This window comes from Gymnoscopelus microlampas (genome assembly GCF_963454915.1).
Source record: "Gymnoscopelus microlampas genome assembly, chromosome: 14".
In the NCBI taxonomy this organism is placed as follows: domain Eukaryota; kingdom Metazoa; phylum Chordata; class Actinopteri; order Myctophiformes; family Myctophidae; genus Gymnoscopelus; species Gymnoscopelus microlampas.
The window spans coordinates 17,579,977-17,597,888 of record NC_139951.1 but is presented as its reverse complement, the minus strand read 5'-3'; the positions used below and the strand labels follow the sequence as shown (position 1 = coordinate 17,597,888).

General features: G+C 38.5%; 2 protein-coding genes across 4 annotated transcripts in view; both read right to left on the bottom strand.

The window, feature by feature from the left end:
- Nucleotides 1–1,744: 1,744 nt before the first annotated feature.
- Nucleotides 1,745–9,894, bottom strand: LOC311060083 (uncharacterized protein; the record flags this gene model as incomplete). The annotated part of the gene is made up of 8 exons (XM_084078207.1): nt 9,826–9,894; nt 9,084–9,413; nt 8,553–8,897; nt 7,295–7,414; nt 7,071–7,135; nt 6,479–6,532; nt 6,167–6,186; nt 1,745–1,847 (listed from the first exon to the last, which is right to left on the bottom strand). The coding sequence occupies exons 1-8, from the start codon at nt 9,866–9,868 to the stop codon at nt 1,745–1,747; spliced, it is 1,080 nt and encodes a 359-aa protein (XP_083934333.1). The 5' UTR covers nt 9,869–9,894.
- Nucleotides 9,895–13,994: 4,100 nt separating this feature from the next.
- LOC311059662 (integrin alpha-M-like) overlaps nt 13,995–17,912 on the bottom strand; it is a 30,486-nt gene continuing 26,568 nt past the window's right edge. For all 3 annotated transcript variants that reach the window (XM_084077676.1, XM_084077678.1, XM_084077677.1), the window contains 4 exons: nt 16,187–16,297; nt 15,557–15,670; nt 15,362–15,472; nt 13,995–14,415 (listed from right to left, as the gene is read on the bottom strand). In XM_084077676.1, the coding sequence (XP_083933802.1) occupies nt 14,317–14,415; nt 15,362–15,472; nt 15,557–15,670; nt 16,187–16,297 (435 nt within the window). In that variant the 3' untranslated portion in view covers nt 13,995–14,316. The remainder of the gene's footprint in view (nt 14,416–15,361; nt 15,473–15,556; nt 15,671–16,186; nt 16,298–17,912) is intronic.

Genomic DNA, 17,912 nt, shown 5'->3' with positions numbered 1-17,912 from the left:
ATAATTGAAATAGGGCTTAAGTGGTTAACTTCAATCAAAGTAGAGTCCAAAGAGGTCAGCCAACTAGACCACTGGCCTCCCACCAAACCTATATCATATTGTATCATGTTTGACAACCAACATCACATCAGGCATGGGACTGAGGGATTTGGAATATCCATCAAACTGCCAGCAGTCTGGGGTTCGAGAAGAAAGAAAGAAAGAAAGAAAGAAAGAAAGAAAGAAAGAAAGAAAGAAAGAAAGAAAGAAAGAAAGAAAGAAAAAGAATCATGATAGGCCTACATAGATATAGGCTTTGCCACCAAGGCAGTCATGAACCAATACACTCATTCATGCACATCCACTCGACTACTGCAATAGCCTATATACGGTGTCACCACCAAGGTTCCCAAGAAACTACAGTATGTACAAAACTCTGCCACGCCCCCTCCCTCAGGTCTGGTGATGCCAACCTCCAGGACAGGACTAAGAAACAAACCTGGGGTGACAGGGCCTTCTCGGTGGCCGCCCCCTCCCTATGGAACTCATGCACTCCCAGCTCACATAATAATAATAACACATTTCATTTATATTGCACTTTACATTTGAAACGAACCTCAAAGTGCTACTGTACAGAATAAAAAACATTTGCATAAAACAAGGGGGGACAAAGAAAACCTAAGGGGGCTAACTGAATGCTAGATTGAATAGGAAAGTCTTTAGTCCTCTCTTGAAAGCATCGACAGACTGTGGAGCTCTTAGCTGGTTCCACAGTAAAGGGGCAGCTGAGCAGAAGGCTTTTTTCTAATATTTTTTTATTTTGTTTCTGTTTTGTAAAGCGACTTTGAGTATTCAGAAAAGCGCCAAATAAATGGTATGTATTATTATTATTACAACCTTCAACAACTCCCACAATCCCAACAGACACACAGTAGATCCACATCAGTCCAAAACCTCTAGCTTGATTGTAAAAGGAAATATCAAACTCACATATTGGATAATTTAAGTGTCAAGAGACACACACACACACACACACACACACACACACACACACACACACACACACACACACACACACACACACACACACACACACACACACACACACACACACACACACACACACACACACACACACAGAACATGTTTATTGGCACCCAGTCATTGGGTCCCAAAATGACAGTAATTGTTCAACAGCTTGAATCACATTAGTACACACAGCATACAACACAAGCAGCAGCAAAAAAAAAAAAAAAAAAAAAAGGTTCCTACCTTGAGCCGTCTTCTACTTGACTTCATCAGTTGTGTACTGTAAGTGATGGTCAGGGTCAAACTTTGGAACCAATGGATAGAGAGATAGAACCCCCCTCTCACTAATCATCTTCGGATAAGCACTAGCAGCATCTCCAGTCATCTTGAGCCTATACATCTGGCTAGTCCGCCAATACTTTCCTCCACTGCTGAGAGCTCCCAGTGTCAATGGCAGTGACTGACCAGCCTCATTCTCCTAGCTGTGATCCTCTCAGTCATCCTTGGTAGCCCATACAGATGCTTGTTGATATCATGTTCATCCTGGCTGATGTTTAGTACTGCACATAGCATTCTGGTGTAGCACAGTGAGCAGGGACTTCTGTAGAGCAGGCTTCAGGGTCCAGCATCCACAACTGTATAGGAGAACAGACTCTACAGGACTGAGAAGAAGCGTAGCTTGACCTCTACAGGACTGAGAAGAAGCTTAGCTTGATATGGTGAGGGGGTTCCACATTCATAAGTTGCAGATGAGGTTGTCCATCTGTAACACCCATGCCAGGATGTCAAACTCCTCACTAGGCTCACTGTCTCCGTCTGGGGTCATCACCTGGGCGCTCCTATGATCCAGAATAAGTTGAGAGGGACACCATAGTGTGAAAGAAAGAAAGAAAGAAATAAAGAAAAGTGACCAAGAGTATGTAATGTACCATTTCATCATTTCATCAAACAAATGGTATTATAATAAACATGCTTATCTGCACATATTGATATTTTGCACTCTCTATGCGGTGTCATTTTTTTTTTTTCGTAATAACTTTTTATTTGCGTTTTGAGTTTTACACAGAAAGTTGAAACATGAATTTAAACAAACTGGAATAAAATAAATAAAAGACAAACACTACAGACAAAAACACAAAAACAAAACAAAAAACAAAGTAATAACAAAATAAGGAAGGGCAAGAGGCATATTACAGTGGCAATATTATAGACACACACACAGTTACATATTCATACATACAGATAAACAAACACACAAGAGCACATCAGTAATTAAATTGTAAGAGTACAGCTGGGGCTTTCCAATCTATTGAGTCACTTCCTTTACAAATCAGGGCAGAAAGATCTCTGGGCAAGCGGTGTCATTTTTAAACATGCACACATTATTTAAAAAAAGCTACACCTAGAAAACTACTCACAACTGAAACGTTTTGACAGGCCAAGTCCCAATCTATGATTTGTGAATTAGCGTGAAAAGATGCCAGCTCAGTTTACTAAACAATTAGCACAGTATGTAAAATGATGATGTTTAGGAATTGTCTAAATGGATGTTCCCGCTGTTTTACATTCTACATAGCCAACCAGTTAAAGAAATTGCAGATTGGGACTTTAACTTTTGATTTTATGAAATATCTGATACCTTTACAGTTTATTTATTGTTAAGTTTCACCAAATAAAATACTCTTTAATCTTACAATACCTATATATCTATGACTGTAGGGCTTGACTTTACCAGCCACATGCTTTACTGAAAATATCCAATCTAAGCTCGACATCCCTGTGAGCTTGTAGATCGGCTATTGTGCGACAACGGCACACAACCGGTATAAACCATCCTTTAGAGAAAGTCAAGAGAAAGTGACCATATATCCAAATGACTGAAATCAGTGCATTGATATTAAATAGAAACTTTACTTTGTAACATGTACTTTTGAACGCTTAAAAGCATATAGGCCTCTTAATTGCTTTTCACAATCCTTGAGTATCGAAAAGTAGTGGCTACTACTTTCAGTTACTCAAGTATTGTAAAAAGCAAATACTACTTTAACTCAAGAACTGGGGTTGAGTACTTTACAGCTATGCTTTAATTAATGAAACAGTAACACCAAGCAGTCACACATCACCTTCAAGGTCTGTTCATTTCCATTTAAAAATATTATACATATCTGGCCTTTAAAAAAAGAATTACAAGCCTACTTGTACAGATTTAAGTACCATAACTGATACACACAGGCTACCTTTATGTGCTTTATGCCTGCAAGTTGCGCAAGCATTACAATAAAACACAGCAAGGACATACACGGTCAGGGGGCCTTTTCCGACCATACACTTCTGACTAGTTTTTGTTTTACCAAGTAAAATAATAAAAGTAAATGATAACACACTTCAGCCTATTTGGGAATGCTAATGCAAGCTAGCCTCACGTAGCCAGACTATATCACTCAAATCGCCGAGGGCAATTTTTTTTTTTGCACTGTCAGATTCGTCTGGTCCCAGGCTAAATGCAAGCTGCTAACTGTAGGTAGCCTAATAACTCACCTGGAGAATCCAATCACTGCAGTTTGTCATGACGATTATTCACTTCTCTTTCAACTCTCTTTGTTTCAAGATGTGACTTCAAAGTCTTCACTCCCTGGCAACAGTGACAACTCTACTCACCTTCCATGAGGTTGAGCGCTAGCTACATTACAACTTATTTATTTATGTCTTACTGACCGTCATATCATGACAGTCATGACGAAACTTCTACCTGTTTTTTGCACTTTCTCCATTTACAGCCCGGCCATAAACGTTCAGATGTACATAAACGTTCAGATTTCAAATATTATAAAGTGCTTACCCCATGGCCACAGAGGTTACGATTCACTTCGGATGGGTATAAGTACCCGTATCTTCCGTATTGTTGAATAGTCATTATTTTAATCCGATCGGCGGCCATTTTCGTATAGAGTTATTATGTATCAGACTGCAATACACCTACCAACCGATAGGGTCGCGTAGTTGAAAGCCTATGGCAAAAATACGAAGAAAATGGCCACCAATCGGATTAAAATGCTTTTTATTGAACAATACGGAAGATACGGGTAATTCTGCGGGCCCGTGCATAATTGTAACAGCGACCATGGGGTATACACTTTATATTTGAAATCTCAACGTTTAAATAGATGTACGGGCCGTAAATGGAGAAAGTGCAAACACCAAGTTGAAGTTCATCCATGACATGTATCAGGGCTACTCACTGCAGTTTGTCATGACGATAATTCACTTATTTTCAACTCTCTTTCAAGATGTGACTTCAAAGTCGATACTAATACTTCCCTCCCTGGCAACACTGACAACTCTACTCAACTTCCATGAGGTTGAGCGTACATTACAACAACTTGTTTATTTCATTAGATTCCTTCCAAATAAAACCGAGCTCATTACGTCTGTCTCTGGTCTGTCTGTCTGTCTCATGCACTGAGCTGTGAGAATGGATGGGCGGGGGCCGGGGGGCGGTGGATACCGTGGGTTTAACCACTTAACCCCCAAAATGGCAGATCTACAAGCTCACAACCAGGCGCAAAGCAAAGCGATGTGAGCTTGTAGATCTGCAATTTTCACTAGTTTGGCAAACGTTCAATTTCGTTTTTGGGTCTTGAGCTAATAAAACGTTTGGGAACCACTGAAGCCTGGTGACGCGAGGTTATATAATAGCCATGTCTACCTACTCTAGGGCAGTGGTTCTTAAGTGGGGTCCTTGGAGGGTTGCAGGGGGTCCCAAGCAAACATATTTACCGTGGCTATTTAGAAATAGCAGATAGGCCTATTCAAGCTCACTGAGAGCTTTATACATCTGCTATTTTTGAACATTTTTTAAAAATCTTGAAAGTGTTTGAAATTATTATTATTTGTTTTAACACAATTCTTCTCTGGGGGTCCCTGGTCCCTGGGTCCGCAGCCAAATATATATACATTTGGAATTCCTTTGGCACAAAAAAATTGATAACTACTGTTCTAGGGAGTATCTGACAACTTGTATTAACCTTATTCTGTGTCTAAATTCGCTGATTAGCTTTGCTTTTTTGTTTTGTTTTGAAGACTATATAGCAACTAAGAGAAATACTTTGTTTTAATTGTACACAGTTTGTTCATTGTACCAAACAAAGAGAATTCAGTCAAAGTAAAATAAGAGAAAATAAGCCATCACACTATAATAGGCAAGTCAATGGGACAGTAAGTCTGCTATTAGTCTACCTTATAAAAAGTTAGATAGATTATGTGCTGTGTTACATAATGTAAGTAGGACTAATTTAATATGTTTAATATTTCACAAACTTAACCAACATAAAATCCCCAAAAGGCAGAGGTTTGTGTGTTAGGGAGGTATAAGTGCATGGACTAAAATTGCAAGGAAAATTATTTATTTGACAACCATTTAGAACCATGCCAATACATAAATCTATGTAATGTTATTATTTAATGGGTTTGCCACAAAATAATCAGCTCACATCTGAGCAACTTGAGTGACCATGTAGGCATGCAGTGTTTTGTTCATTCACAATTATTATGTCAAACAATAACAAGAAATAATGTTTACTATGTTAATTTGTATGTTTCTTGTTTGTTATCATGAGGATTACCAAATGTGACTGTAGTGTCAGCCTATAAAGATATACTGAAAGTTAAAGACATAAGGCGAAAGAAAGGGAGGTCAGTTATCTTATTGATTTGTTTTTTTTTCTGAAGCGGTGTGCAGTTTGGTTTTGAAAAATGTCACAAAGAATCACAAATCATATGGTACTGTACATCCATTTCATTATAATACAACATAAAACTTTTGCAAAAGGCAGTAAACAAAAAAGCTATAGAAATAAACAAGGCATACTGTGGGGGCATGTATGAATCTATTTAACGTTCTACATATGACATTGACAACATTACATCATTAGCCACATTTCATAGCATTACATACTATGAATATTATGAATAATATCACATCTTGTATCATACCATAATGTACAGTATATTACTGGCATTGTATACTATTGAACATACCATCACTTTATGATAGTAGCTACATTCACCTGCACTACAACATACCTACTATTGATTACTCAGTTAACTGACTTCTAATGAGTACACTATGCATGAAATATATCACTAAGCACTGACGTACAGAAGTACAGAGTGTTCATACTGTAAATAAGAGCATATACATCGAGACTCTGCATGACTGATTATGAGCAAAAACCTGATCCTTATGCATCTACGTACATGTATGCATCTTGAATTACCTCGACTACTGTAACAATTTAATTTCTCACTGGTGAGCATTAAAATGTAATCTGATCTGATCTAATCTAATCTCAGATGTAACAGTTGACCATGATGAAGCGTTTCACTGCCAATCTACTCTCACCGTAGAGTATATACTCTCAGAGTTCAATTCTCTCTTCTTCATCTTTTTCTTTCTTTTAGCTTTCCTCACAGGGAAATCCAATGCTGCATAGTTCATTTCTTCTTCAACAGCATCATCACCATTCTGGAGAAAATGATTAGGATATATCAGAGATCAGGTTGTGGCCAAAATCACTTTAGTTGAGTCAGAGTCATGATTAAATCATGCAATTACATTTGAATCAACACAGATAAACAGATAAAACAGCATTGATTCTTGAAAAACAAAGACCACAGAGCTCTGGACTCAAGACCTTGATGACCACAACCCTATGATGCCTGAGAGAGCTCACACTCAGGGATAGAAGCACATCGTAAAGACAACTTTGACTGGGGGTTGGTATTCCTGTAGATGAGTTTCTGAACTGCTTTTTAGTTTAGTTTTGAGAATATTAGTGGTGATGAAATATCTCTCCATTATTCTAGTTTAACACTTCCACCTGTGTGGAGCCATTAGACAACATAGGACAGATTGCACTACCTAAATACAGTGTAATGTGGAGGTAGATTTAAGTTTAGAAAATAACATGGCAACTTAGAGGAATAGTGAATATTACTGTGTGGTCCATAAATGCTAAGGTCATGTTTCTAAACACGGATTTGGTTACTTGAAAAATAATTACCAGTTCAGTTGACTGATGGACAGCTGACTGGTCATGTCCAAGATGAGACGAAGTGTTCAGTGTTCCTACAAGTAAAAACATGAAATTAACATCAACTAAAACTATAACCTTTCGGCAGTGTGTCTGAACCTGTGAGTCAGGACCCAAAATGTGGTGCATTTTATATTAATAATATAAAAAGTGTAACCCATGAGAAACATGCATATGCAATGGATCTATTTTACCTTGGCAGTGTTCACAAACACTCTTTATATTTCTGGTGTAGTAAATAAGAACGACAATCACGATCACACAGCTCGCCAATAGTAACCCCAGTACAATGACAAGTGGATCCAACTTCTGACCTGGAATCAGAGACAAAACAATAAGTAAAATCTGTTAATGACTAATATTATCCTTAAAGCGGAACTATGTAACTTGTGATGGCCCCCTGGGCCTTTGCTATAGTAGTGTGTGTGTGGGTGTGTGTCAGTACATTTCCATTGCAGTTCTGACTTGGAGGGTGGAGTTTTTAATGAATAAAATGTCATTTTGCCCAATCTGTATGGTCGAGTATGTTAATACAAAATAACGTATACAATTGGGGTGGTTGTATTTTGTCTCCCTGCTCTTCTATTGAGACATTTAGATTGTGTCAAAGGTCATGTCTCACCCAGACACAGGATCTGACCAAAAATTTGACCTGATGGTCAAGATGTAATTTATCCCCCGAGCAAGCATGCAGGCTCTATTAGCTCAATGGTAAATAATTCAGCACTTAAGCAGGAAACCATTTTCAAATCCGGGGTGGAAGAGGAAAGTTACATAGTGCAGCTTTAATTAACTAATAATTTAGTTAATTAAAATAAAATCATATGGATGTCTGGATTAACATGGGAATAGGGTGGTTCCAGTGTGGAATGTGAATGTCTGACTTCATGTGACCAGCATGTGATGTCAGTCATGTATAACGCTGCTCAGTCAACAACTACACAATTTGACAATATCACAATATAGTATAATACAATATCATAACAGATTCATTTATAAAACAATATACCTTACATTCATTGTACAGTATATAATTATTTCTTAATGGGATAATGTGGCTTTTTAAATTATTTTGTTATTAAAACGTTAATGTAAAAAAGTTAACCAATGTAATATTTTACCATCAATGTTATATTAAAAAAAAGATATTTCAGTGAATGAAAAAAAATGCAAATTTATGTTATGGACAGCTAAATAAAATGGTAAATGTTACCCTATCATTTAAATTTGATTCAAATAAACCTGCAAGTACAGCATTTCAAAAGTGAATTTGAATGTATTCATACTGAATACTGAATAGTGAAAAATTGCTTTAAAAAAAAAATCTCTTCACATTTGACATTTTAAATGAAAATTGAGTTGAGTTACAATATCACTACAATGTGTGCATTAAAAGGAAGGGGAAAAACAACATCCTAATAACAATTTTAAAAAAATGTATGCATATCCTACTTATCTCCAGCTTAGCTCCTTTGCCAAAGAGTATCTCTCCACATGCAGCCACAGCACAGTAGTACATCCCAGCATCAGAGGAGAGGACACTGTCCTTGTAGAGACTGTAGACACATCTCTGTGGAGCTGAACCAGTCTCGCTTTTACAATTGCTGCTTGTGTTCCAGGGAGCTGAAACCATGCCAGGATGGGACTCATTTCGGAACCAGAACACATTGTGTCCTCCGGTACACTGGGCACCATCATCTCTGCTCTTAGAGAGAACCCAGCACTGGAGGTTCACCGGGTCTCCGAGCGGGACTAAGCCGGACACTGTCTGGTGGATGGACCTCTCATGGTTAGACTCTGTGAATAGAATAGAGATTTTAGAGTGAAAACGTACCCTTTGGTTGACACAAGACTCAATAGGCCTATGTATGCTATGCAATCATAACAGTTCATACAGTATTTTCATTTGTCAACAGTACTAATTGGCAGATACAGTGGTATCTGGTAAAGATAACAGAAGAAGACTGTACGTGATGTACGTACCTTTTACAATCAAATAAGTGGCTTCTTTATATTTCATACTAAATGACGTTGCTTCTACACAGAAGTATGTTGCTTCATCGTCTTTGTTGATATTTCTGATGGTTAGAGTGGAGTAAGCAGTGCTTGTCTTCACAATGAAACGCGAGTTGTTAAACTGTCCCGGTAGTTCTGTTTTGTCATAGCTTGAAGAAGAAATGAGTTGGAGCATATGTCCCAGTCGTTGCTTGTACCAGTGAATAGAATCCCTTCCTTTACTCCCCTGGCATCGTAAAGTGATGGTTTCATCAATTTTGTTAATTCTCAAAGAGATCTGCTGGGGAACCTGCATGGCTGAAGAACAATGGGAATACCCAGACACAGCAAAGACAAAAAAAAATACATAAAACAAACAGAATGACCAATTCGAAAAACAAATATTACCAGTTAATGCAAAGACCAAGAAATAGAAAAATAATACAACTAAGACAAGTCTTAGCCTTTTGTTTTAGCCTTTTAATGTTTTCTTTTCTCTTGTTTTCTTTTTTCTCCTAATAAAATTGTTTTTAAGCTGTTTTGTAAAGCGACTTTGGGTACTAGAAAAGCGCTACATAAGTCTGATGTATTATTATTATTATTATTATTATTATTATGTATTGAATTTAAATAATGCATAATAAAATGCATTGGAGAATATAGGTGCATGTGTTACGAAATTAAATATTATATAAGTATAATTACAGTATAGCAGAATAGATGTACTTACACGCTGTTGTAAGAAGAAGCAGAACAAACATTTTTCCAGTCATTGTGTTTTGACGGAAAGCGGCCTCAAATGAACGGGTTAGTCTGGTGATCAAGGTTTACTAAGTGGAACATGCATCATGTGACTGGCTGGAACATGAAAGATGCACTTCCTGCCAAACCTGGCCAGCCCAGGATCCATTTGATTTTATTTGATCATTTGCACACCCACAAAAAAGAAAAATTCAAACAGTTCATAAAATACAGGACAATTGTGTGTGAGAGAAAAACCAAAACAAATAGGCTCATACATCCTCCTCCAAAGGATGGATATCATACAATCAACAAGTAGTAAATACCAACAAAGGAAAACAAGAGCAAAAACAAGCTTCAGCTTAATGAAAACACAACATGGATAGTAAACAGATATTACTAAATAACAAAACATTACTGTACGTGCGTGCGTGCGGCTACGTTTACTTGTTTAATTGTATGTGAGTGCAAGTGTGTGCACACAAGTGAATCGATGAACATACGATCATCGGAAGATTAATTGATAGGGACAGGGAAGGGGGGGTGACCCTCAGATGTGAATGGCCTTGTCATGTGTGACATCCATATTTTGACTCTGAATGAATTTATAGTTTTTCTGCGTAATAACAATAAAGCTGCACTATGGTGTTTCTGTAGTTTTAGACCTCATTCCATTAGATATTAAATGACTGAGACCTAATGTTAGTAATATGTCTTCCTTATTTGAATGATGCTTCAGCACTGTCATGATAATTGCAGATGATTCAATTTATTAACCAGGGGTCCATTATTGGTCCACTCCTTTTTGTCTCCGCCAGGCCGAAAGTGGTGGCGAGAGAGTATGTTTTGCACCCTGTCCGTCCGTCCGTCCGTCCGTCCGTCTGTCTGTGAGCAGCTAATCTCCGGCACCGTTGGCTTGATTGCAGCAAAACTGTGCACACACACTCCCTGGATGCCAATTCAGAACTAGCCTGGGACCAAAAATTGCACTCTGCGATTTGGGGCTGGCACCGCTCCATAGAGAATCCATTTCCTGCTCCAGAAGACGTGGGTAACCAATCAGGGCCCAGGATTCAAATATGGGAGACTGTAATTGGTAGTTGGTTGTAGGTCTAACCAAATGCGTCGAGGGCCATTATTTTGATCCCGCCCCTTGGGGAAAAAAACGTCCTCATGGAAGCACCAGACTCATATCCACGCAGTGATATAGTCTGGCTACGCGAGGCTAATTCAGAACCTCCGCCCCAAATTTTTCACATGGGCCTGTCATAGCGCCACCAGGAGGCCATTTTTGCAAAAAAAATGTTTTGACAGTACTTCTACAGATTTTGTCCATACGTCACGCAAATCGGTACACAGTTTAGTTTAGTTTAGTTTAGTTTAAAAACTAACACAGTATCTCTATAGTCATTAAACGAAACAGGTCTTTCAGATTTTTCATCTTCCATCCTGATTGGCTTCCAAAGTTTGCAGGAGTGCTCCGTTTTAAACAAAATGCCTCAAATCATGAACACATGCAACATGCAATTTCTGCAAAATGTTGCACACACATTCTCACTAGGCCAAAGAAGAAATGCCACTTTCAAATCAGCCTCATGGTGGCGCTATAACAGGACGATTCGTGTTTTTACCTATAACTGCACGATCTGTGTAAAACTTTGTATGTGCACTCCCTAGAGGCCAAGGAAAAACCTTTGCCCTGCATTTTATAGCGCCACTAGGAGGCTGACTTATGTAGCACACATGTTTGGATATAACTCATTTTATCCAAATTTCACGCCAATGTTGTCTTTTCATTAAACTGTTGGTTTTGTTCTACAATGTTGCCGGGTTTAGTGTTTTGATGGAACACAAGCGTACTTGTAATGTTGGGTTACTAGTAGTCTCACATAGCCAGACTCTCCACAGTAGAGGGAGCTGTGAAGAGTCTGGCTATGCGAGACTAGGTTACTAGTAAATGAAAGCAAGTTCTATAATTGCACTTGTAAGTTACCCTGGGTAAGAACATCAGCAAAATGCAGTATGTAATGTTCTACTGTTTCCTCTTCACATGCAGAACATCAGTTTGACAGTAAAAACCCACCATACTGACAGTGCATGCAGGGCAGGTAGAATTTACCACTTCAAAGTAGACCTTCAATTCATCTGAACCCAGGAACTAAGAGCGGTGTGACAGCTCAAGTGACTTGTATGACTCTCCCTACGCCTACAGTAAGTGTAGGAACATGTCTTGTGAACATTAATACAAGTACCAAATTAGAATTTATTTAGGATATAATGTATGTGTACATTTTCTGTTTCAAAATTGTGTTGCACTAGAATTTTGGCTTTCCTTATCTTATGGAAGTCTACTGGTGAACACAAATCAACAAACCTAACCATTTCATTTCAATGTACTGTATCATGGCCATATAATGATCAACATGAGTTGATCTTTGACAGACATATTTCCAAGCTGATTTGATATGATTTCATTTGATTCCAGTTCTATTGTTCCATTGATGAAATATGACTTGAAAATAAGCATTACATTTAAATGAAGAAAATAACTGAAAAAACATGTATTCAGGCATAATGACAGCATATTTTATGCTAAACATTTTAATTGGAGGTCTCACTGTTAGCATAATGTGTGTTCCTTTGTTTTCTTTCTGGGGAGCTACAATATGTGGTTTTGTTTCCATGTCAATGCTTTGCAAACAACTATAAAAGCCACGTAGCAGCTCTCAAATGTAGGTGGTGGTTGGCCATACCACTTCCTTTGAAAGACCACGGGACCGTTTACTCATATCAACAGGATGTAGCTCAGGTGCATTTTGAGAGCCCTAGAATCGGCTAATTATAGTCAGGGGTGGTTATCAGCTTTAGTTTTCGTTTCCAGAGCAGGACAGGAAATATTTAGTTTTAAACAATTTAAACTTAAGTTAGTGGATTACTTCAAGTGGGCTGTGAGATTTTGCAAGTACAGTGCAATATTCAATATTCATAAAAGTGTTGTGTTGTATTGCAAGTGTACAGTACAATAGGTCACTCTCACAAGGGGGTAAAAATACAAAGTGTATGAACGTGACAATTTTTCGTATTTTTTAACTGTTTATAAGGTATTTTATGGATATTTATATTTCTAATTCTAGTTTTTCATGAGCTAATATGCATGATTAAATGAAATGGATGAAAACTACTGCTCTTGACTGCCTCTCACTTCTGACAGACCCAAAGCTTGAGAAAGAGGCAAAGAGAATGCCCCCCGTAAATTCACACCCTTCAGTGTGAACGAAGTTCAGCTTCCCCTGTGTCTTGTGGTTTGACAGTTTTCCAGTGTGTGCATGCATACGTGCGTGCGCGCGTGTGTGTGTGTGTGTGTGTGTGTGTGTGTGTGTGTGTGTGTGTGTGTGTGTGTGTGTGTGTGTGTGTGTGTGTGTGTGTGTGTGTGTGTGTGTGTGTGTGTGTGTGTGTGTGTGTGTGTGTGTGTGTGTGTGTGTGTGTAAGTTTACACGCTCTCGATTAAATGTGTGTGCATGAATGTGTGTGTATGAGTGCTTGCGTGCATTCAAATGTTCATGCACAAACAGAAGTATGCGCAAACTATAGAGAGTGTGTATCTTACATTACATACTGCACATGGTATGTGTGTAACAGATTCCTCCTTGTCCTGAGACTGAGCAAAACAATAAAGATTTACACAATAATGGAATATTGCAACCTATACAACCTATAGTTATTTAGCATTAAGTATGAATAATTCTTATTTCCAAAATGAACTAGAAAAGTGTGCTCCTGGAGGCACAATTTTTATGTATTTATGTATTGATAAAATACTGCTTGAAGTAAGAGCTCTATTTCTCTTTTTGGATTCACTTGCTTTCTTTTCCCATCTGATCTAATCCGCTTTACATCCGGTGTGAAGCGAAAACTATTTATAGAGCATTGATCTTACAACATAGACAACATTCCACGAAGCAGGTTAGAAGTGGAATCTATGTGAAATTCTGGATTATAAGGTTGTGATGTGTGTGATCTGAGAAATAATGCTCTATTAAAACATATTTAAAGAAGTAAGCTTTATTTCTATAGTGCATTTCATACAAAGTAAACTACAAAATGTGTATAGATGTATAGTACAGTATAATCTCTCTCACGCACGCACACGCATAAGGGTTGAGTCTGATTTGTTTGAAGCAGATTGTTCCCAAATTGTGAAACTATACAACTACAGCATTCTATATTACATGTGAGAATAACTTTGAGGCATAATGAAAAATATTTTCATACATTAGAAAAAGAAAACGCATAGTATGTTAATTAATATAAAGCTAAATAGAAACCTGCCCACTGTCAGTAACAGTGAATGAATGATATATTCTCCTCAGTGGATTTTTTTCTCTTTTTTTGTTGTTGCCCCAATGCAATACAAAGTACTATACAGTAAGTACAGTCCATACTGCACATGGTTCCCTGATCTGTGTCCTTATGTTCACTGTTATTCCTCTGGTGGTTGTGCTCCACCATCTTCTGGACCTTGTCCTTCTCCACCCTGATCAGCAATCATCTGCTTGTACTGACTCTTGAAAAACCCAGCCTGAGAGTAGGATACACCAACATATACATGAGGAGAAAAACTAGCATAAATCCAGCAATGCAGCATTAAGCCTCCATCATTAAACAATGACAAATTATTGAATGGAAAAAATTGAATGTACCGGGAATTTCTCTGCTAATGCTGCATAAAACTGCGTCACCAAAAACAGCTCGGGTTCATGAATGTTCACAGAAAAGTATATGGCAATAGTTTTCAAGATATGTTGGTTGGTACAAAAATGGTGGATGGACAGACAAACTGACTGACATACACAGCGTCATACATGACTGAAGTGACAGGCTGGTCACATGAAGTCAGACTTTCACATTTCACACTGGAACCACCCTATTCCCATGTTAATCCAGACATCCATATGATTTGATTACTAAAAATATGATAAATTATTAGTTAATTAAAGCTACTATGTAACTTTCCTCTTCTACCATGGATTTGAACCCGGTTTCCTGCGCAAGTGCTGACATTTTTACCATTGTGCTAATAGAGCCTGCCGGCTTGCTCAGATATTGAATCTTTACCATCAGGTCAAATTTCATGTCAGATCCTGTGTGTCAGATGCTTTGGTGAGATAAAAAGAGCACAGAGCACTTTCCGACATACAGTCAATGCATCACAGAGGATGAAAACACCAGAGGGCTTATTTCCATTGTGGTCCTCAACTACAGCACTGGCTGACATGAAAGGGTACCTAGCACGTACAAAATGGATGCCATGGGATTGACAAAGCATCTATATGCAATGAGCTGAGGATTTCATGATAGCTGGCTTACGCAAGAATTATCTGAACAGCCGCCATAGCCCTTTAAAGAATATGATATGGGACATCATTGTGTGTATTATCATTCATGAATAAATGTCTTGTGCTTTCATCAAACAAAACAACTAACTAATACCTTGAAATGAACGTACATTATATACAGTGTATTACCTTATATAAGCCAGCAGTGATCAAAGCCAAAAGAACAAGTCCTCCCACAGTTCCACCAATGATCCAGTTGGTGAGGTCTGTCTCAGTGTACACCTCTACTGTGGCCACAATCTGAGAACAACAATTACATTCAACATCACATTCAAAGTCTTCTAAATGCCAAAGAGTGAACTGAACAAATAGACGGAATGTTACCTTTCGAACTGGGGGGTCGTTTTTAGACTCTGTTGAAAAGAAGATGTATTGGTCTCTGTCATACTCCAACGTGGCTGTGCTGATCAAAAGGAATTTGGCCGACTGGAGACCAATCTGTGGGTCAGAAGTAAAGAGGGAAGAAGATGAGGAACATTTTGCTCAAATTCAAAGCTCTGATCTTTGCTGGCTTTACTGGTTTGCTTGTGATGATGGTAATCAAGGATGGTTGGTCACATTTCTGCCTAATGAGTGTCAATAAGGGCTACAATGTGTAAATTAGTGATGCATTGATCAGCTGTGACATCACCCAGAATTTAATATTCACCCACTCACAACCATCCAACGTAGTGGAAATAATAATGATTAAACCTGCACAAACCCCATTTTTAATCTGAGGAAAGACATGGGAATTATTCAAATTTGCCCAAGGATCTGAGATGCTTTAAATCATTTTAACCATCTTCAACCACCAATGATTATTTATTGTTTCAACTCAGTGTAAAATGTATTCTTGACGTAGTTTGACACTATAGTTCCCTTACTTTACCTACAGTAAATAGCAATGATTGACATCTAAAATGTAATGTTTAGTGTTGAATAAACAGCGCATATTTTAGACATGATATTTACCTGCTCGATCCATCCTGAGCTCAGGTTAGCAGAGATGTTATACACGTCCCGCTGATCTTTCACCATGAATACGTTGCATCTGAACACTGTACACGTGGCAACGGAACAGTCCTATGGGCGAGTAAAGGACAAAATCAAACCAAAATGTTATGAAATGGAATGTCTTCAGCATATCCTACAATAATTAAGAGAGCCCCTGTCAATGAGGAAATCTCTGTCCTCAAAACCTGTCCCGCACGGTTCTCCTCAGTGGCTTGAGCAATTGATCTTTTACACGGGCATTGACCATTAGCATTTGCACACAACCACGGCACCTGTTTTTCACTTTCCCATAATGTAAGCTGTTTATTAGAGTTTTTGTGTAAACACCGGAGATTCCAAGTTCGGGCTATGGGATGGCGCCATGGTTACAGCGCCACAAACTATGGGATGATCAAACTGCGCATGCGTGGAGTGACTGCTGCAAAGTGCTGACCATAATAACTCTATGGTGCCGACCACGACCACTGCCACACAGAGAACGCCACAACACACACACGCTGCAAACTTATAAAGGAATTTCATTTACAGCCTGTGTCCACACACACAGCGCTTTGGATATCATCTTCATAGCACTAGCACGCAGATTCTCACTCACTCACACACTCACACACTCACACACACACACACACACACACACACACACACACACACACACACACACACACACACACACACACACACACTGTTCAATTTTGTAGCAAATCGCACTTTCTGCGTTTGATGCAGCTAAGCTACAATCGCTAGACCCATTGAAAGGGTTTAAGAAGAGTGGAGAGAGTTGTAAGCACATTACTCAAACCTGGTGTCTTTGATGGTTTTTTATTTACTATACAAACATTACAAACATAATCTAGTCTAAAACTTAGTTACCAGTTAGCAACGGTTAGCACTTTAGGCACCGGTAGTTAGTGGTTAGGTAATAAAACCTGAGAGAGAGAATAAGCACATAACACACAGAGTATTAAGGATATGACTTCACATCAGACGTACACATCACAAGTACAAAATTACAATGTTACTCACTATTGGTCTCTCACTCTCTTGTAGGATCTCGGTAAGTTACTTAAAACCCATATTTCAGGTAACCCACGGCACTGTTCCTTCCGAATCTAAAATCCTGTGCTCAGGCAGCCTATTATATCAACTTCACACATAAGGTCCGCCTTTAGGGCAGATCTTTAAGCAACAGGAAGTTCTGGTTACCCACAAGGCTTTGCGCTTGGTCCTGTCTCTTGTTACACATCACACAAGGGGAGGCTAGCTCTGGCCTTCTGCCCTGTCCACCTATTGTTTCTTATCTCACAACCTTCCCCCGCTTGGTATGCAAGAAACCCTTTGAAGCTGCTAGCTCACCAGGGGTCTATTATGCTAAGCCACCACTAGACCAACTCACCACTTTCGCCAACAGGGCATTTGAAACAAAGTACATTACTATCTCATTAATAATAATCCACAATTATCTTTCATAATAATAGATTATTTCCACACCTGCCACCTGTGTGTCTGATCTAGGATCCAGGACACACACAAAACATTCCTCGTGAGCTTTTTGGCTCTTTAGATAACGGCTCGGTAAAATAATTGTTTAGTATGGCTCACACATTGTCTCTAAGTGGCTCCAAACCCATACACTGAAACAATTAACAGTTCAACTTAATGTTCAATTTGTTTGAAATACTTTTTG